We start from the raw sequence: 23,705 nt of genomic DNA on the forward strand, positions 1-23,705 counted from the left end.
GCCATTACTAATTTAAGTATCACCGCGATGCAGTGCAATCCCAGTGACTCTTTGAATCCTTGACAAATGCCGAATCGGCCTCCACCGCGATGTGGTGGCCTTCCCACCGCTATACTTACTGCAATGTAGCCTAATTGCGGTGAGTTACTACCTTGCAATTCCAAATGCGATCCAAATCTCGTCCAAAAATTCTAAAACGTACCTGAGACATGCTATTTACACCCCTGAATATAATTCAACTCAAAATCATCACCTCAAAGCTCGGAATGTAAACTTAAAATTTCTTGAAACTTAAAGGGAGTAAAAAATGACTAAGTCCCTCAACTCTCAACTTTATTTCTAGGTTCTAAGCGATATAGGAATACAATAAGGGCTAACTAAGATAGGAATGTTTGGGGTATTACACTGAAGTATCTTAAACTATGATAAACAAACATAATATGATAACCGGTGAATTAATACACATAGCTTCTTAAAATCTTCACTTTAGTAGAATAAGTAGAACTAAAATTGGGAAACAGTAAACATGACTACTATATCAAAATATTAAGTAAAGTGGACCTTAAAACTAAACTAAGGATCATGTATGGATATTGAGCACGAAAACATGAACATGTAATTTTTGAGAATACAAGACTAAGCATAAACATGTTTATGAGAAAATCTAAAATTTGAAAGACTAAAATCTTTATAACTGAATAACTAGTAATCTGTACACTTAGTCAAGCAAACTTGAACTAAAATATACTAAAATATAATACTGAGACTGCGGGAGGTATCATGTAACCGACATGCCCTAATCTGAGCTAATCCGGGTCCATCTTGTAATCCTAGTTGGAAGGGTGTCAGTATTGTACCACGGGTACTAACACATGGATGACGATGTGGATCTATAAGGATGTGTGCTGAAGGACTAAGGAGTCACCCTATTCTGGCAAGTGCTCTTATTAGATATGTGTCAACCCTCAACTGGTAGGAAGATATCTCAAATCTACGGTGGCTACGTAGCTCTAGAACTTAGGGATTGCTACTAAGGGTCACACCATCTACTGGCAGGTGATCCCCCATCTCTAGTTTCGCTCGATTCTAAATCCTACTCCCAACTGAAAGACATAGAAATATTAACTGGTGCATGCACTGATAACTGATAAGCTCAGGTCATGGAATTCTAATTATAAAAATGCATACGGATTCTGAGGTAATATAAACATGAAAATTGTTAGTTCTCAACATGATCATAGTGTTCTTAATATGACATTAAAACCATGGTTTGAATAACTTATTACTTCAAAAAAATTAAAATCATGTAAAACACAAATCTTTAAAACAACTGTGTGGGATCATAGTTCAAAGACCCAAAATATAGACATTTTATCAAATATGTGAGAATCCTGAACTTTAAAATAAGAATGTGTTAAAAATGAGAAACCAACAAGATTACATGGCTAAATTTACAAATTGGGGTTTTACATGAGTTCACTTGTACAGGACATAGGAATTGTAATTCAAAACATGAAGTAGCTAAATTAACATGGAATAACATGTAGACGTGGCTTGTACTTGAGTTAATGAGGAGTTTATGGATTTATTCATGAGTTTCATGGAGCATTTCATACAATAGAATAATATTCATGTTTTAAAATAAAAATAGGGTTTTTGGGCTCAATCGGTGAAAGGAACTCATTAATGAACACCCACATACCTCAATTGAACAAATTATTGTAGAAACTTCAAATTGGAACTTGAATCCTTGAATTCTTGAGGAAGAAAGCTTGAATCTTATAACTTGAATGATGAACTTGTGAAAGGAACCCTATTATTAATGTTTTCTTGAAGATTCTTGAACTTGGAAGCTTAACCTCTATATTTCTTTTGGAAAATAATTTGGATTTTCTTCTTGGGAAGGAGAAGGGTTTACATAAGAGTTTGTTGATGAAAAGTGGGAAAATAATGCACTTTTGGTATTTTAATCCACCACATGGGTGCTTAGGGGCAAGGTGTAATGATTAAAACACCCTTTGGGATTGTATTTATGGATAAATAAAAACATTACTCCACAGCACAGAGCTAGACGGTGTAACGTAGTCCTGCATCGTGATGCTATCGCGACAACTTATTGGTTTTGACGAAAATGATCATAACTTTTAGCTCGAGTATTGGATTAAGACAAGATTGGTATCATTTGAAAACTAATTCAATAATCTATAATTTAGTGGGTATTGAGATGAAAAAATACACATACATAAAAATTTATACACGTTCAAAGTTGACACTTGTAGAATCAAATATCAAAAGAAAATTTTTCTATGAATATTTTTCTTGCATCATAATATATTCACACACTAGGATAAATATCATGGCACATGTATTAAAAGAAAAATCATGGGATTAAAGTTTACATAGGTAGAAATGGCAGTTTGATTTCTAGCTCAAGAATGTGGGGTGTTAAATTATCTCTCCCTTAGAATCATTCGTCCTCAAATGGGATTGGTTAGACTGAGAATACTAAGGTAACTGCGACCATATACTGAACATGCATGACTTGGAACATGATATCATAATTGAGTCTGAGTATGATAGATAAACTGAAATGATTTTGTGAAGGCATGCAATGACATGAGAATGCTAATAAAGCTAAGATAGAAACAAGGAAGTCACTTTATGAGTAACCATTACCTCAAGCTGGATCATGTTTCATGGAGAAAAGTTGAGAGGTATAGGACATAAAAACTCAGGTTATTACAACATGTCCCCCTTGGGATCATTGGTCCCCTAAATGATACTAAATTGGCTAAAATACTAAGGAAAGACTGAGATGATGCATAGGAACTCATAAACTGAATCATGACTTAATATCTTAATCTGAAACATGATGCATGAAATGAACCAAACTCACAATTTGCATGCATATGAACATATTACCTACTGGAATGGCCATACTCATAAATCTTCAGAAAGTAAGACTAGACCGAAAGATGGAAAAAACATAGGAATTTCTCTGTCTGACTGCTAAACTGAATTGCAGGTTATAGAGAATGATTTATATTGAATTCTTATACTGAACTGGAGTATTTCTTCGGTAGTCTTTCTAAGAATTTCTAATAAAAGTAGCTGGCAAAGAACTTGGTCATAATCTGAATAAGATATCTGTGTATGGAATCTAAATATGGCCATTGCTTTGTAACATGGAATATAGGCCTATGAAACATAAGATGTGATAGAATTACTAGGCCTTAGGAAATACAACTACTCAATTATAACTTAGTTGTTCTCCTTAAATACTCGCATGGGTATATATCACTATTCTAGACAAAGTATGAGTTGAGCTATATACTCTCACCATGTTCAACCTATCTCAAAATCACAAGGTAAACTTCAACAACTAATCAACCTCTTACTGGTAATTCACTAGCACACAATGCACCCATCCACTTATATACCAACATTACATTCAAGACTCGAACTCCTAGGCAAACACCCGTAAAAGCATCTTTCTCATATTCTCTAAGACTCTATCAATAACAATTTTCTTAGACTATTCTTAAGAAGACACACATGAAATTCTCAACTAACCATGACGCATACCAAAATCTTTACCTCAATCTTCCTTCACACTTCTAGCCTTAGATAAAACAAGCATACAATAATATTTCCCCAATATGAAACATTTACTCTCTCCAATATAAACAATTACTCATCACCATTATCTTTACATATAAAGAGGTCACTGAAAGGTTACAACATAAAGACCTGAAGCGTGAAAGAATACTATTCACAACATGAGACTAAAATGAGGCCTATGAAATATAGTATCCACGACATAAATTAATTATAGAGATCAAAACTGAGGATATACATCACATAATATGAATTTCACTGGTCATTAAGGGTCTGCCATGAGTACCTAGAACTGAATATTCTATAAAAAATGACTACATGAGTCATAAGCTACATGACCTAAGTTTGGAGTACATAATTTCAAGTAATATGATTTGTACTACTGACTAAACTAGAACTCCTCATACTAGGAATTGGGAGTATACATAATTCTATGGAAAGTTCATGAATATAAGCTATGTTTATGGAGCTGACATGCAAGGCATGAGTAGATATCGTGATGACTAAAGTATAAAATTTGCACTGGGATAAGAAAGGGTTGGGTATCATCATCCCTTACTCCAGTTCTATAACATACTGGCATTACTACTAGAATTTGAGAGCCTAACTTGGTTAATTATTCCATCATCTCCCCCATAGATTTAATCCATAATTCTAAGTCTACGAACCCCTTTAATAAACTCTAAACTTGAGTGCAACCATTCTACTCTAGAGTCCGAGATATGACAATACACATAAAAAATAAACTCACCCTAAAAGACTACAATTGAAAATGTAGAACCCACTGCTAATATTTCTTTTTAAGATAGAACTCTTAACTTTTGATAGACCTAGTAGTCATTATACAATAACTTAAACACTAACTAACTTAGAATTTTCAGGAGTATCACCATACCATTAGTTCACACCTTCTAGAGCTTTAACTCTTCTTTCGATTAGCTTAATCTTAAAAGATTCAAACATAGATTCTAACATTTAACATGGATATCTCCAAACCTTTAATGAACTATACTAAATTAATTCTTAAAATCCCCCTTACCATACATTATCCTTAACTTTCTTTAGCTGTAACAATCGTCATATACTTACACCCTTCTTGAAAACTTACTTTCCTCACTAAACACGTAATCTACTTCTTTTTTTTATTCATAGACTACTAATATCACATCTCTAAGCAAATATTTTCCATAAACCATGAGAATGACCATTACACCTACATACCCAATATCAACAACATATAATTTCGAATCAACAAACTTAAATTCTTGAATACACTATTTCAAGCCATCTCGTTTACCTTCATACAACTAGCCACAAAAATACATAACCTATAAAATTAAGACACCACTATCCATATTTTACTGTAGCTAAATTTTAGGAATTATGCTTCTAACTCTAGATCATATACTACCATAGGATTCTAAGAAATGATTTGAAACACATTTGACTTCGGCTCAATGCATGATTTTTCATCAACAAGAATGAACACTTTCAATGTTTAAAACATAAGGGCGCGAGGATGAACACTTTCAATGTTTAAAATATAAGTGCACTAATGGGATCCTTTTAAGCTTGCGTGTAATCCAATAAATATGTATGGGAAATTCTGAGAAAACTCTATCTGTAAGAATTTAAATGGTTATTTCTATTGCCTTAAGAATAAGGCAAAGATGGCATAAATATATTAACATAAGAATCTGCTTAAGATCCTTAGATAAAACATCTACTATATGATCTAGGGCATGAAAGAAGGGAAATATTTACAAAATCCTCTGTACCCTCTCGAAGAAAACTACAGACGTCTCCATACCATTCTGCAAGACTCTACTAGACACAACTTCATAGACACCCTAGGACAATTCAACTCAAGGATCTGATGCAAAGTTTGTCATGGACTGAGACTACTCCTCAGTCATAACACAGTGCTTGAAACCATAAGTGGCCCCAAGCTAACCCATAAACTGGCATACTACTTTAGCAACTTATCTAATAGGCATAAAAAACATACTTTTTTTAGTAGAATCAAAATTCTAAACAAACGTATTATTGATAAAGTTTACATCATGATAATAGTAAAGAAAGAAAATTGAATAACATGATTGACTCTAACTGAGCATCTATGAAGCCTTTGCTATAATAACTATAAATAGCTAGGACATGCCTTCAACTACCATAGATTAATAATTATGAATAATCAAAAGTAGAGTATATGAACTACTACAGACTCGAGTGCCAAAAATAATAGAACTGATCACATGCTGGCTGGAAGCTGTAAACTATTTGATTATGTCATGTAGGCTACAATTGATATCTACATTATGAGACAATGTATTACATAGACATATATATGGATAGTTCTTCTGTAAGATACAGAGTAAGTGGGGATGAATGCAATAAGTAAAACTAATTTCATACATAATCTTAAAACATCCATGTAAAGTGCGAGTAGACTCACCAAGAGACTGAAATAAACTGAAAGCTAAAGTATCTTAAACCATGAGTAACAAACATAATTTGAAAGAAGGTCAATTACTACACTTAATTTCTTAAAATATTCAATTTTGTAGAATAATTAGGAATGAAACTAGGAAACGATAAATGTGACTACTATATGAAAATCTCATGTAAAGTTGAATAGACTATAAAATGAAAGTAGTGGTCATGTTTGGCTATAGATCATTAAAACATGAACATGTAATATTGTGTAACGCCCCGAAATATCATCCCGAGATGCCACACGGTGCCCAAGGCTACACATAGCCTAAAGCTAACCCTTTAAGCCAAAACACTACCCTTGGGTTCCAACACAACAACATACACTCTACACTAAGGGTATATATATAAGTACATATCATATCACATTGCACATGGCACGGAATATCGTTAGAATGTACATATATGGAATGTTTATACACAAACCAACCCAAAAATATACTACTCTGACATAGCCTCTACACAGCAAAATCAACTAGCCATTGGGAAAACCCCCCAACTGACTCAACAGACCAAAGGGATCACAAAACAATAGCACCAAAACTAGCAACTTGGTCCTCGAACCATGAGGACTCACCAATGAAAGAACGTAGATACTGCACTCGGATATCATTGTTGCGGCTGCGGCTGAGTACCTGAACCTACGTCTTGGTAAGAATGTAGCCCATGGAGAAATATGTGGGTCAGCACAAGATATGTACTGAGTATGTGGAGGCGCATGAAAAATATCAATAATATCATAAATTTTGTAAAAACGTACATACGGACCATAATGATACACCTGGCTTGAGTGACAATGAATCATGCAACTCATAACTTCTTAGATAGGAAATGTTGGAGAAAAACCTCATAAATCATTACAGATCATCATAGGCAACTTAACTTACCACATCAAAACTCGGAGTGACTCGGTATTTCAATAAAAATGACTCTTATGGAAAGGGAAGTTTCCTATAATCGACAACCCCACGAGAGCTACGTTGAATACCAACGTTTGAAACCCCCATTGGCGGGAACATCATATTCTCTGCCAGGGATTACAACCTTAAAAAAGCAATAATCACAATCGGGCTCTCTGGCCAATAATATCATCATCAAACAATCCTACGGTGGCACATAGGTTTGGAGAAATACCAATTTCCGTCTCGGTGCTAAGTACTACCCTCCGACAAGCTCAGAACACGTTAGAAAATCCACCAAAATATCACAAGGGTCTATCATAAAGACCAAATCAAATCTTTTTCTCATTTATCAAATCATATCAATTTGTGGATTTCTAACTCAATACATTTTAGCTCAAAATATTTTAATCTTTCTCAACATCGACAAGGTATCAATGCATTGACCCATAACCAAATTGACATTTGGAAAAGGATATGAAGACTCAAAACATAATATTTTCAACAATTTAACTCATCAAAACCATCCGGAAAATACCAAGACTCATTGCAACTTCAATATCAACATTTCTCAATTTGCCATCCAATTCTCATTTAAAGGTACTTGAGACATCAACCCATAGTAGGGATATAGAATTTCCAATATCAATTATAAATTCATAATAAGGAAATAGTGGAATGATAGTATAAATCAAGGCTTAATAAATTAAATCATCATACTCTCATAATCAAATACTTTTTGGACAAAATTCCATCTCAACGTTGTACACATATCGGATGACATAATCCCATAGCTCATGGACAATAATATAAGATATAAAACCATTTTCCAATTCATGGTAAAACATGTAAAATCTCATGTCAATGTAATTTAACAAAACTACCGGGCACAAGATTCAAAGGATAATCTTTTTCAAAGCTCCACATACCTAAAAATGGAAGATGAACATGAACTTCCGACTCCGAAACTTTATTCACGAAAATAAAGGGTGCTTCTCGAAGCCCTTAACATGATCAACTCGAATTCCAAATCAATTTGAAATTTCTACGGTTCAATCAAGAGACATAGAAGGATGAAATTTGGAGTAGTAGGGTTGGGGTTTGAGCCTTAGTAATTTTGGGTGAAAATAAGCTATTGAAAACTCTTAATTTACTTAAATCCATGGTTTACCCGGATGGATTGGAGTGGGAATGTCCAAAATACCCTTAAAAATCAAATTATGTCAAATTTGTCCTTTGGCGGACAGTTTTGATAGGCTGTAGTATATCGACAATAACCTTTTGCCCCGATGGCCAAATTAGATGAAACTAATTTCATTGGAAAGAGGAATTTCAGAGCTTTCTATTGATATATAGTAGCTCACCCAGATCATTATGTACAAGGAGTTATGATTGTTTGAAGTTGACCCTAAAATTTGCCTGGCCTCAGTATTTTTTTCCTGCACAATTACTGTTCACCACTATTCACGGTTAGATCGGAATGATCATAACTCATCGTTCGAGTGTCCGTTTTGGATGATCCACATATTGTTGGAAAGCTTATTCTATGCTCTACGCGATGACGGGTCACATATCCAGGAATTTCACATAGAAAAATTATTAATCACGATAAAGAACAAAATTCAATACATTTTTGTCCGAGATCTTAACTGTAAATTTTTTCGGGGCATCACATCATCTACCCCTTGGAAAAATTCATCCTTGAATGTTATAGTAAGGTAAAGAATACTATGAAAATGAGTATATAGAGAAAAATCATCTTTCCCAAGCATATACTCCACTCTGGATTTTTTTGGATATCGTAGAAAACACACAAGCCAAGATAAACATAGCAATAAGGATTAAATCAAAAGAGAACGATACCTTTGACATGCTCAGTATTCGTAGGAAAGAGGTAGGGATATTTGACGTGCATATCCACTTTGGCTTCCCAAGTAGCACTCTCCACGGATTGATTTTGCCAAAGCACTTTAACCAAAGGAACTTCCTTGTTTCTTAGCCTACGAACTTGAAAGTCAAAAACTTCAACCATAATCTGTTCATATGAAAGACTATCTTGAATACCCAAGCTTTCGAAAGGATCAATCACAACAGAATCACCAATAGATTTCTTAAGCATAGAAAGATGGAAAACCGGATGGATGTTAGATAACTCCGCGGGCAATTCAACCTTATACGCTACCTTCCCAATGCGATCCATAATCTTGTAGGGACCAATGTAATGGGGACTTAGTTTCCCTTTCTTCCCAAATCTTCCCAAACCGGATGGGTGAAAGTTTCAAGTAAACTAAATCACTAACATCAAATTCAAGGTCTTTCCTCGTTACATCTGCATATGATTTTTGATGACTTTGGGAGGTTTTCAACCTTTCCCGAATTAGCTTAATCGTGTCCATGGCCTCGAACACCACATCCGGTCCAGTCGCGGCAACCTCACCAACTTCAACCCAACCAATGGGTGATCAAGCACACAACCCCTCAACACATATTCTAAAGTCTGAATGGTCCGCTCGGCCTGACCATCTGTTTATGGATGAAAAGCATAACTTAAAAGAATTTAGGTACCGTGACCCTTCTGGAAAGATTTCCAAAATTGAGAGGTAAACTGAGTACCTTTGTCAGAAATAATAGCCAAAGAGATTCCATGAAGTCTAACGAGTTCCAAAATATATATTGTAGCATAATCTTCAGTTGTATACGATGAATGCACAGGCAAGAAATGAGCTGATTTTGTCAGCCGATCTACGACAACCCAAATCGAATCATGATAGCGACGAGAAGGAGGCAAACTAACTGTGAAGTCTATATTTACTTCTTCCCACTTCCAAGTAGTAATGCTAAACTCTTGCATCATGCCACTGAGCCTTTGATGCTCTATTTTAATCTGTTGACACATGGAAAACTTTGCGACAAATTCTGCTATGTTCCTCTTCATACCGTTCCACCAATAGATTTACTGCAAATCTTGGTATATCTTGGTAGCACCAGGATGGATGGAGTATAGCATACCATGCGCTTCTACCATAATCCTCTACTTCAAGTTATCAACATCAGAAACACATAATCTTTCTCAAAATTTCTATATGCCATCTCCCCCTTTGGAGAAAACTGCCACCTTTTTGTCTTTAACTGACTCTTTTAACCTGACCAAGGTATGATCCCTGTCTTGCTTCTCCTTCATTTCCAAAACTAAAGAGGATTCGGAACCACTTTGCACTCTTATACTACCCTCAGCATCACCAGACAACCTAACCCCCAATCTAACTAAATGATGTACCTCACGGGCCAACTCCTTCTTACCAATCACCACTTGTGCTATGCTACCCATGGACTTCCTACTAAGGGCATATACTACTATATTAGCCTTATCGGATGATATAGCACGCTCATATCGTAATCTTTCAACAGTTCTAACCATCGTCTCTGCCTAAGATTCAACTCCTTTTGTAATGCCTCAAAAAACGGGTCCGGAAGCATCACATGGTGCTTGAGGCTACGAGTAGCCCCAAGCTAACCCTTTGAGCCATTTTCATTCAATTCAACACAAATCAATGGGGTATCCATAAATAACCCTCAAATATCAACAAAGTAATCATCATCCAAGAATAAAATAATTTCAGAAACATAACAAAATATGACTTATTAGTCAACTCCCAACATCTATACTAGTATGACAAGCCTCTAAGAAAATCAATAAAACTAGCGAGCCATTGAGACATGCCCCAACTGACTCATACTCAGTTATTAAATGTAAACGATTCCATGACACCAACTTCAGGCATCACGTCCTTGGAACATGAGGACTCACCACAACAGAGGATGTAGAATAGTGTGCCCAAAGAATCACTGTCGAACCTAGAACTAAGCACCTGAACCTACATTCCGAGAAAATGCAGCCCACATCTGAAGTTGTATAAACATCATCATCATAAATATTTATAAGAAATATGCAGGATGTATGAAAGACTCACATAGCCCAAAGAAAATCATCATAATCATGAGAGGATGAAATAAGTATAATAAAACATATGAGTCATCATATAATTTGTCAATCACTTTCAGTTCATCAAAAATATCAATTCTCATAATGTAAATATCATTTGAATCTTTCAAAAAAATAACTTTCACAATTTCACTTCGCCATTCACCATAGACCCAAGGAAACACACACACACTGTGAGATCCTATAATCGACATAAACCATGTGAGCTATATGGAATCCAACGTACAACCCACGTTGGGGAGAGCCATCCTATCCTTGCTATCGGAGTAGGACTATCGATATCAAATCCACACAAACTAGTGATCACTATATAAATCAACCTCAGGATCAATCCTACGGGGGCATGTAGTTCTAGGGAAGAAAGGTCACATTATACCTCCCACTCGGTGCTAAAGATTTCTCCTAGACTTAGCTCAGATCATTTCAAAGACAATCCACAACAAAACAATTTCAGTAACATATAAATATACATCGGGAGCCATCATGCTTCCCAACTTTCAATATCAACCACGTTGTGGATTTCTTTCACACTCGAGTTCAAAACAACTCCATTAAGACCAAAAGGTCAAATCATTCAAAATATCTCAAATATTCAACATCAACGTGCTTATAACTAGCACTTTCTAAAAAAAAACACAATTTTCACTGGGGATTCACGACCCAAATATCAAAATTATGATAAATATCGTTCAAGATTCATGTTTTATATCTCCACACATGTAAATTAATTTTTCAAAATCATAAACATCAAGATTTCATAATAATCATCATAAGATATGGATTCATGCTTCAAATTAATAAAAATCAAATAAAAATCAGGCTTTTGTAAATAAAATTACTTTTGGGCACAAGAAAGAAAGAGAGTTCTTGTTGAAAAACCTCACATACCTTGAATAATGAAATTTAGATCGATACTCATTTTTGAGATGTTAATCGTGCCTTTGAATGATGGTTCTTGGAGTTCTTGAACTAGGAACTTGGAATCTTGAATAAATTTGCAAAATTAATGGTGAACTTTAGAGGTTCTTGAAGTTGGATGGAGGAGCTTAGGGTTTTCTTTTTGAGGGAATTTGGTGAAATATAACATATAATGCATCTAATAAGCTTTAATATAGGGTTAGGACGGATTTTGGGTGAGGGGGAATATCCAAAACGCCCCTAAAAATGAAATAATTCTCGAATCTATCCTTTGATGGACTGTTTTGATAGTCTGAAGTAGATCAACCATAACGTTTTACTCCGATATCCAAATTGGATGAAACCAATTTCTTTAGAAAGAGGACTCTCATATCTTTCCATTGATATATAGTATCTTACCCAGATCATTATGTACGAGGAGTTATGTTTGTTTGAAGTTGATCTAAAAATTTGCTTTTGATAGGCTGAAGTAGATCGACCATAACTTTTTGCTCCGACAAACAAATTGGATGAAACTAATTTCATTGGAAAGAGAACTCGCAGAGCTTTCCGTTGATATATAGTAGATCATCCAGATCATTATGTACAAGGGTTATGATCATTTAAAGTTGGAGGAAAAATACTCCAGGCCTCAGTACTTTTTCTTGCACGTTTTACTGTTACTACTATTCACGGTTCGATCGGAATGTTCATAACTCGTCGCTCGAATGTCTGTTTTAGATGATCCACATATCATTGGAAATCTTATTCGATACTCTACGCAATGGTGGGCCATAATCTAAGACATTCTGCACAGAAAAATTGTAATTCATTCTAGAACATAGAACCCAACACGTTTACGCATAAAATTTCAACGAAAAATTTTCCGGGGTATTACATCATCCCCATCTTGGAAACATTCATCCTCGAATGTCGCTAGACATGCCAAGATTATATAGGGAATAGAGCATACAGATGAAACCATATGTTAGACTCATCACCACATCGTTTCTCACTTCGAATGCAAAGTAGAATGCATAAATTCAAGAAACTACTGCTGAACACATAAGAAATGACAGCTGAACTGCTGCAACTTTTATCAAAAGTGCATTATTTAGGAAAGAACGGTACCTTCGGCTTGATTGCAGTACGTGGAAAATAGGTGCGGGTACTTGGATCGCATATCCACCTCAGCTTCCCAAGTTGCACCCTCAACAGATTGGTTTAGCCACAACACCTTGACCAAGGGAACTTCTTTGTTCCTTAGTCTTCAGACACTGAAATCAAGAATATCAATAGGAATCTCATCAAAAGAAAGATTTTCTTGAATGTCAGCACTCACAGAGGAATCCACTACCATAACATCGCTAATATTATTTCTAAGCATGGAGACATGGAATATTTGATGAACAGAGGACAACTCGGAAGGCAACTCGACCTCATAAGATACCTTACCAACACGGCTAAGAATTTTGTAAGGACCAACGTAACAGGGACTAAGCTTCCCCTTCTTTCCGAATCTGTTCACCCCTCTCATGGGTGAAATTTTTAGATATGCTAGGTCACGAACTTCAAACTCAAGGTCTCTCCTTCTAATATCCGCATATGACTTCTAACGACTCTACGCAGTTTTCAACTTTTCTCTAATCAACTTAACTTTTTCCATAGCCTCAAATACCGAATCAGGACCACTCACAGCTGCTTCACCCACCTCGAACCAACCTATAGGTGATCTACACTTCCTCCCATATTAGACTTCAAACGAAGCCATGCCAATACTAGAGTGGAAACTGTTATTTTAAGAAAAATCTATCAACGGTAAGTGATCATCCCAACTTCCCTTAAAGTCAAGTGCCCAAGCTCTAAAAATATCCTCTAAGATCTAGATGGTCCACTTAGCCTGACCATCGGTCTGCAGATGAAAAGCAGAAATCAAAAGCCCTTGGGTACCAAGACCCTTCTGAAAAGCTTTCCAAAATTGCGAAGTGAACTGAGTACCCCTATCCAAAATGATAGACAAGGGAACTCCATGTAATCTGAATAGGTCTTGGATATACAATCTAGCATAATCCTCAGCAGTATATGAAGTATGAAAAGGCAAGAAATGAGCAGACTTAGTCAACCTATCAACCACAACCCAAATGGAATCATGATGGTGTCGGGAAGGAGGTAAACTAATCACGAAGTCCATATTTATCTCTTCCTACTTTCATGTGGGAATACTAAACTCTTGCATCATACTACCAGGACTTTGGTGTTCAACCTTAACCTGTTCGCATGTTGCCCACTTAGCTACAAATGCTACTATATCTTTCTTCATGCCACTCCACCAATAGATTTGCCATAAGTCTCAGCACTTGTTGGTGGTACCATGATGAATAGAATATCGCGCCCCGTGCGCTTCCGCCATAATCCTTTGTCTCAGATCATCAATATTCGGGACACACAATCTACCCTCCAATCTCAACACACCATCTCCCTCTTGGGGGAAAACCTCTACTTTTTAGTCCTTGACTGACTCTTTCAGTCTGACCCAACTAGCATCTATGTATTGCTTTTCCTTCACTTCCAAAACCAAGGAGGATTCGGAACTACTCTGAACCCCTATACTACCTTCAGCAGTGTCAAACAACCTAACCCCTAATCTAGCCAAATGATGTGCATCACGAGCCAACTCATTCTTACCTTCTACCACATACGAAACACTACCCATGGACACTCTACTTAGGGAATCCACCACAACATTGGCCTTGCCCGGATGGTACAACACACTAATATCATAGTCCTTTAACAATTCTAACCATCGTCTCTGCCTAAGATTCAATTCTCTTTGGGTAAACACATACTGCAGACTCTTATGATCAGTGAAAACATCAACATGGACTCTATACAAATAGTGTCTCCAGATTTTCAAAGCAAACACAACAGCAGCCAACTCAAGGTCATGGGTGAGGTAATTTTACTCATGGGGTTTCAACTTTCTAGAAGCATAAGCTATCACCTTACCCGTCTGCATCAATACCCAACCCAACCCAACTCTCAAAGCATCATAGTACACCACAAAACCATCAACACCATCAGGCAAAGTCAAAATAGGGGATGAAGTGAGTCAAGTCTTCAACTCCTGAAAACTCTTCTCATAAGATCCGGACTATAAGAACATCACTTTCTTTTGGGTCAACCGAGTCATAGGAGACGCTATAGAAGAGAAACCCTCAAGAAAATGGTGGTAGTAGCTAGATAAACCCAAGAAACTTTGGATATCAGTCAGAGAAATAGGTCTAGGCCTATTTTTACCAGCTTTGGTGTTTTGGGGATCAACACTAATACCCTCAAAATACATGATATGACACAGAAAAGCAACTGACCTTAGCCAAAACTCACACTTACTGAACTTGGCAAACAACTTGTGATCTCTAAGGGTTTGCAAGACAGTTCAGAGATGATCCGAATATTTATCCTTACTACGGGAGTACACCAGTAAACCATGGATGAACACTATGACAAACATATCCAGATATGGTCTGAACACTCGATTCATGAGGCCCATGAAAGTTGCTAAGGCATTAGTTAACCCGAAAGACATAACAAGAAACTCAAAATGGCCATAATAAGTTTGGAAAGCAGTTTTCAGGATGTCACACTCCCTAACTTTGAGTTGATGATACCCGGAACGAAGGTCTATCTTTGAGAAATAACTTGCACCTTGCAATTGGTCAAGCAAATCATCTATTCTTGGAAGAAGGTCCTTATTTTTTACGGTGACATTATTCAGTTGGCGGTAATTAATGCACATACGCAAAGAGCCATCTTTCTTCCACACAAACAACACAGGAGCACCCCAAGGAGAAACACTGGGCCTTATGAAACCCTTAGCTAGTAGATCTTTGAGTTGCTCTTTCAACTCCTTAAGTTCTGTAGGGGCCATACGGTAATGAGGAATAGAAATGGGCTGAGTATAGGGAAGAAGATCAATCCCAAACTCTATCTCTCTATCAGGAGGTATCCTTGGGAGATCATCCAAAAAGACATCAAAAAACTCATTAACGATGTTAGCATACTGGAAAGTTAGAGTCTCAGACTTAGTGTCTTTGACTCTAACCAAATGGTAAATACACCCCTTGGAAATAAGCTTTCTAGCTTTGAGGTAAGAGAATAAATGACTCTTAGGTCACACAGAATTCCCAGACCACTCAAACAAGGATGCACCTAGAAACTGAAACTTGACCACTCTGGTCTGACAATTAATAGAGGCATACAAATAATACAGCCAGTCCATACCCAAAATCACATCAAAATCTACAATGTCTAACTCAATCAGATCAGCCAAAAAGACTCAATGAAAAACGGTAACAGCACACTTTTTATACACTTTCTGGGCAATAATCGAATCACCCACTGGGGTAGAAACTAGGATTGGATCAGGAATAATCTCAGGACTTATTTTAAAATTCTCAACAATCAAAGGTCTAACATATGAGAAACTAGATCCAGGATCCAACAAAGCACACACATAAAACTGAAATAAATAAAGCATACCAGTAACAATATCGGTAGAGTCCTCCTATTCCTGATTGAACGGTAAAGCATAGAATCTATTTTGGTGTTGCCCACCAGCATTGCTAGAAGAGGCGCCCTGAGCTGGGGCTGGGCGAGTCGCTAGAACTGGAGCACTAAAAGTCTGAGTCTGGGTCTGAGAGCGACAGTCATGATGCCCTTGTCCATCCTATGGATAATCTGTAAATTTGTGACCCATGTCACCACACCTAAAACAACCCCTCTTCTCACCCCAATACTCACCCGAATGAGCCATACCACACTTAGGACACAGGGGACAATTTGGCTTACTGCCAGCTCTATACTGGGACCTGAATGCATATGACCTTCTACCTTGCTCATGCCTATCTCTAGGCACGAGAGCACTAGCAGATGACAGTGCTAGCATAGACGAACGATCCTAATAATGAGGAAGACTCCCTCCCTGTGATCTAGTCTAACCCTATCCATGTTGTTTGGACTTAGCTCTCTTATTCCCTCCCATGCTATCTCTCTCCTTAATCTTGTCTGCCTCAATCTATTAGGCATGAGTCATGCCTAGAAAGATTCATGTCAATATTTAGCATAGCACACCTATATCCTTAACTATATAACTAGACACTCCAGTTACAAGCATACTCATACTAGCCCGATTATCAGCCACTAAGTCAGGAGCATACTTGGCAAACTGATTGAACTTTAGACAGTACTCTGTAACAGTCATAGAGCCCTATCGTAGGTTCATAAACTCTTCCACCTTCGCCTCCCTTATCTCCGAAGGGAAAAACTTATCCAGGAATACATCCTGGAACTCTTGCTAAGTTGTAGGGACAGCTCCCTCACCTCTACCTTTTATCCAAGAAACAACCCAGTCATAAACAAGGTCTTTCAACCTATATGCAGCCAACTACACACTATGTTCCTCGGATACATACATCACCTGAGTAATCTTCTGCACCTTCTCTAAAAACAACCGTGGATCCTCATCAAACTTGGACCTATAAAATTCTAGCGAATTCATCCACATGAAGTCGTGGATCCGGGCAGCAGCTGAATAACCTCCCTACTACTGTGGAGCCGAGGCCGGGTTGGCCTAAAAATTTGCAGTAACAGCTTGGGCTAGTGCTTGAAAGGCTGCCCGAAATTCAGCATGAGACACGTTTTCATTCAATGGGTCAGCGGGTTATGGTTGCTGACCATCATTATTTCTTCTTGCTCGACGTTAAGGCATATTTCTAAAAGAAGAGAGCACGAATCAATAGCAGAGAGAGACACTTTAAGCATGATAGACTTCTGAAAAGAAGAATCACACTTTTTCCTAAAAAGTCTTGTAGCCTCTTGCTCATAGATATGGCACGCTACACACCAATGATCAAGACTCTACTTAACGTGGCTTGTCAGGCTCTCTAGGACACTATAAAACCTTAGGCTCTGATACCAAGTTTGTAAAGACCCAGAAAATGGGTCCCAAAGCATCACACGGTGTTTGAGACTACGAGTAGCCCCAAGCTAAACCTTTGAGCCATTTTCATTTAGTTCAACACAAATCAACGGGGTTTCCATAAATAACCCTCAAATATCAAAAGAGTAATAATCATCCAAGAATAAAAGAGTTTCAGAAAGATAACAAAATACGACTTATTAGTCAACTCCCAACATCTATACTAGTCTGACAAACCTCTATGAAAATTAATAAAATTAGCGAGCCATTGAGACATGCCCCAACAGACTCATACTCAATTATCAAATCTAAACGATTTCGTGAAACCAAAATCAGACTTCATATCTTTGGAAAATGAGGACTCACCACAACAGAGAATGTAGAATAGCATGCCCAAAGAATCACCGTCGAACCTAGAACTAAGCACCTGAACCTACATTCTAAGAAAATGCAGCCCACATCCGAAGATGTGGGTCAGTACCATGGAAACGAACCGAGTATATCGGGGTGTATACAGTTGTATAAACATCATCATCATAAATATTTATAAGAAATATGCAAGATTTCTGAAAGACTCACATAGCCCGAATAAAATCATCATAATCATGAGAGGATGAAATAGTTACAATAACACATGTAAGTCATCATATAATTTGTCAATCAGTTTCAGTTCAGCAAGAATATCAATTCTCATCATGTAAATATCATTAATCTTTCAAAAGAATAACTTTCACAATTCCACTTATAAATTACTTCACCATTCACCATAGAAACAAGAAAACACACACACACACTGGGAGATCCTATAACCGACATAAAGAATGTGAGCTACACGGAGTTCAACGTACAACCCATGTTGGGGAGAGCCATCCTATACTTGCCATCAGAGTAGGACTATCGATATCAAATCCAGACAAACTAGTGATCACTATATAAATCATCCTCAGGCTCACTCCTATGGGGGTACGTAGTTTTAGGAAACTAAGGTCGCTTTATACCTCATACTCAGTGCTAAATATTTCTCCCGAACTTAGCTCAGATCATTTTAAAGACAATCCACAGCAAAATCATTTCAGTAATATATAAATATACATTAGGAGCCATCATGCTTCCTATCGATCAAAATCAACCACGTCGTGGAATTCTTTCACAGTCGAGTTCAAAACAACTTCATTAAGACCAAAAGGTCAAATCATTCAAAATATCTAAAATATTCAACATCAATGTGCTTATAACACACACTTACTCAAAAAAACATAATTTCCAATGGGAATTCACGACCCAAATATCAAAATCAAGATAAATATTGTTCAAGATTTATGCTTTATATCTCCACACATGTAAATTCATCTTTCAAAATCATAAATATCAATATTTCATAATAATCATCATAAGATATGGGTTCATGCTTCAAATTCTTAAAAATCAAATAAATATCATGCTTTGTAAAGAAAATTTCTTTTGGGCACAAGAACGAAAGAGAGTTCTTGTTGAAAAACCACACATACCTTAAATGATGAACTTTAGATCGATACTCTTTTTGAGATGTTAATCATGCCTTTGAATGATGGTTCTTGGAGTTCTTGAACAAGGAACTTGGAATCTTGAATTGATTTGCAGAATTAATGGTGAACTTTGCAGGTTCTTGAAGTTGGATGTAGGAGCTTAGGGTTTTCTTTTTGAGGGAATTTGATGAAATATAACATATAATGCTTCTAATAGGCTTTAATATAGGGTTTGGACGGATTTTGGGTGAGGGAGAATGACCAAAATGCCCCTAAAAATTAAATAATTCTCAAACCTGTCCTTTGGTGGACTGTTTTGATAGTCTGAAGTAGATCAACCATAACATTTTACTCCGATATCCAAACTGGATGAAACCAATTTCATTAAAAATAGGACTCTCATATATTTACATTGATATATAGTATCTCACCAAGATCATTGTGTACAAGGAGTTATGATCTTTTGAAGTTGACCCAAAAATTTGCTTTTGATAGGCTGAAGTAGATCGACCATAACTTTTTTCTCCGATAGGCAAATTGGATGAAACCAATTTCATTGGAAAGAGGACTCATAAAAATTTCTGTTGATATATAGTAGAAAACCTAGATCATTATGTACAAGGACTTATGATCATTTAAAGTTGGAGCAAAAATACGCCAGGTCTCAGTACTTTTTCCTGCACATTTTAATGTTCACTACTATTCACGGTTCGATCGGAATGTTCATAACTCGTCGCTCGGGTGTCCGTTTTGGATAATCCATATATCGTTGGAAAGATTATTTGATACTCTACACAATGGTGGGCAATAATCTAAGACATTCCACAAAAAAAATTTATAATTCATTCTAGAAGACAAAACCCAACACGTTTACGCACAAAATTTCAATGAAAAATTTCCCAGGGTGTTACACCTTTTGAGTGAATACATACTGCAATCTCTTCGGGTCCGTAAAGACATCGACATGGACACCATACAAACAATGTCTCCAGATTTTCAAAACAAAAACCACGGTAGCTAATTCAAGGTCATGGGTAGGATAATTCTTCTCGTGAGGCTTTAGCTGCCTGGAAGCATAAGCTATAACCTTTACCTTTTACATCAATACAAAACCCAAACCAACTATAGAAGCATCGCAATACACCACAAAACCATCAACACCGTCAGGCAAAGTCAACATAGGGGCTGAAGTGAGTCAAGTTTTCAACTCCTAAAAATTCTTCTCGCAAGATTCGGACCACAGGAACTTCACCTTTTTTGGGGTCAAACAGATCATAGAAGACACAATAGATGAAAACCCTTCAACAAAACGACGATAATAATCAGCTAGACCCAAGAAACTTTGGATATCTTAAGGAGAAAAAGGTCTAGGCCAACTTTTTATATGCTCTATCTTTTGAGGATCAACTCTATTACCTTCAGAAGAAACAACCTGACCCAAGAGGGCTACAGAGTTCATCTAGAACCCATACTTACTGAACTTAGCATACAGCCGATGAGTTCGAAGAGTTTCCAACACGATTTGGAGATGATCCGCATGATCACCCTCACTTTGGGAGTAAATAAGAATATCATCAAGAAACACTATTATAAACAAATCCAGATATGGCCAGAATACACAGTTCATAAGATCCCTGAAAGCCGCTGGAGCATTAGTTAACCCAAAAGACATCACTATAAATTCATAATTACCGTAACGGGATTGGAAGGTTGTCTTGGGCATATCGCATTCCCTAACCTTAAGTTGGTGATAACCGAATCTCAGTTCTATCTTCGAAAAGTAGTTTGTACCTTGCAATTGAACAAATAAATCATTATTTAGAGGAAATGCATATTTATTCTTGAAAGTAACCCTATTAAGCTGCCGGTAATCAATACACATCGCCAAAGAACCATAATTCTTACGCACAAACAGGACAGGTGTACCCTATGGGGACACACTAGGTCTGTTAAAGCTTTTGTCTAAATGAACTTTCAATTGCTCCTTCAATTCTTTAAATTCTGAGGGAGCCATGCGATATGGAGGAATAGAAATATGCTGAGTATCGGAAAGAAGGTCAATCCTAAACTCTATCTCTCTATCAAGAGGTAATCCAGGGAGATCTTTTAGAAAGATATCAAGAAACTTATTAACAATATTAATTGACTGAATGGTCGGGGTTTCAGACTTAGTGTCTTTAACCCAAACCAAAGGGTGGATGCAACCCTTGGAAATGAACTTCCTAGCTTTGAGATAGGATATGAAATGACTATTAGGAATCACAGAACTCCCTGACCATTCAAGGATAGGATCATTAGGAAACTAAAATTTAACCACATGGGCACGACAATCAATAGACGCATATCATGAGTGAAGCCAATCCATGTCCATAATGATATCAAATTCAACCATATCTAGCTCAATCAAATCAGCATACATAACCCGATGAAAGATAGTAATGGGATATTTATTATACACCCAGTTAGCAATAACAGACTCTCCCACCAGAGTAAAAACCAAAATAGGCTTAGAAATTAGTTCAGGATCCATTTCAAAATTTATAGCAACTAGAGGTGTCACATAAGAAAAACTCAAATTGGGGTCCATCAATAAATAGACATCAAAATAGAAAACACGGAGCATACCAGTGACAACGTTGGGAGAGTCCTCCTGCTCCTAATGAGGTGGTATAGCAAAGAAATAATTCTGGCATTGACCACCAGCAGTACTAGATAAAGCACCCTGAGGAGGAACTGGACGGGCTGCGGGAGGGGGGGCACTGGTAGCCTGACTCTGCGGACGGGCATCACGACTCTGCTGTCTGGCATGGGGGAAGTCTCTTTGTATGTGGCCCAACTTGCCACAACTAAAATAGCCCCGCTGCCCCATATGACACTCCTCAAAATGATCTTTACCACACTTAGCACACGAAGAAGGATGAGGCCAATTCCTTACACTATCCTGAGACCTAGAAGGTACCGACCTATTCTCGAGCTGGTGCCTGCCTTAATATACGGGAGCACTAGCTTAGAAAGGTGCAGGTATAAATAAAAGTCTCTGAAACGGAGGGTGACTCCCTCCAGAGAATCTACTATGAGCAGACCCTTGTTGCTCTGATTTCACTATCTTAATCCCTCTTACTCTTTCTCTTTCCTTTATCTTGTCTGGCTCAATATGTTGGGCATGAATTATTAACCTAGGAAGATCAATCTCCCAGTTGATCATAGAAGATCTACATTCTTTCACCAAATAGCTCAACCCCTCAGTTAGAAACTTCCTTATATAACTCCTCAAGTCAGCTATCATATCGAGAGCGTACTTTGATAGCTGATTAAACTTAAGATAATACTCCTTAATCGATATAGAGCCTTGTCTCAAATTCATAAAAACCTCTATCTTAGCTTCCCATAACTCAAGAGGAAAAAAATCTATCCAAGAAAGCATATTAGAATAATTGCCAAGACACCAAAGTGGTATCTTCCTCTCTACCCTTATTCCACATCTGCACCCAGTCATAGGCAACATCCTTCAACCGATAAGAAGCCAGATCCATACTTTTTTCCCTGGTCACGTGCATAATCTATGTAATTTTCTTTATTTCATCAATATACATCTGTGAGTCCTCACCTACTCTCAACCTATAAAACTCTGGCGGATTCATCTGCATAAAGTCATGAATTTGTACTGCTCCCAAATTATTTTCCTAAGGAGGTGGAGCGTTGGCTTGAGTATTGTTGGTGACTGCCAAGGCTAGCATCTGAAAAGTTGTCCAAAATTCGTCATAGGATACCATCTCATGTAACGGATCAACGGGTTGAGGTTGGTTGTTGTTTCTGCATGCTTGATATGGAAGCATTTTCTGTCATAAGAACGCACCAATTAACAGCAGAAGGAAATAGTTGTAAGCATGATAGACTCTTGTAGAAAGAAAGAAATGACTTTTCCTAGAACGCCCCGCAGCCTCTTGATCATAGGTGTGGCGCGCTACACACCGATGCTCAAGACTCTACGTAACGCAGCTTGTCAGACTCCCTAGGACTCTTCACAACCTTATGCTATGATACCAAGTTTGTGAAACCCCAAAATATCATCTCGAGATGCCACATAGTGCCCAAGGCTACACATAGCCTCAAGCTAATCCTTTAAGCCAAAACACTACCCTTGGGTTCCAACACAACAACGTACATGCTACGCTAGGGATATATATACAAGTTCATGGCACGGAATACCATTAGATTGTACATATATGAAATTTCTATACACAAACCTACCCAACAATACACTAGTCTGACATAGCCTTTATACAACAAAATTAATGAGCCATTGGGACAAA

At 37.2% G+C, this 23,705-nt stretch overlaps 1 protein-coding gene across 1 annotated transcript; it reads right to left on the reverse strand.

The window, feature by feature from the left end:
• Positions 1–22,048: 22,048 nt before the first annotated feature.
• Positions 22,049–22,678, reverse strand: LOC124899458. Its single transcript, XM_047414346.1, has 2 exons — positions 22,476–22,678; positions 22,049–22,373 (listed from the first exon to the last, which is right to left on the reverse strand). Exons 1-2 carry the CDS (start codon positions 22,676–22,678, stop codon positions 22,049–22,051), a joined length of 528 nt encoding a protein of 175 aa, XP_047270302.1.
• Positions 22,679–23,705: the final 1,027 nt, after the last annotated feature.

Source organism: Capsicum annuum, chromosome 6, assembly GCF_002878395.1.
Source record: "Capsicum annuum cultivar UCD-10X-F1 chromosome 6, UCD10Xv1.1, whole genome shotgun sequence".
Taxonomy (NCBI): Eukaryota; Viridiplantae; Streptophyta; class Magnoliopsida; order Solanales; family Solanaceae; genus Capsicum; species Capsicum annuum.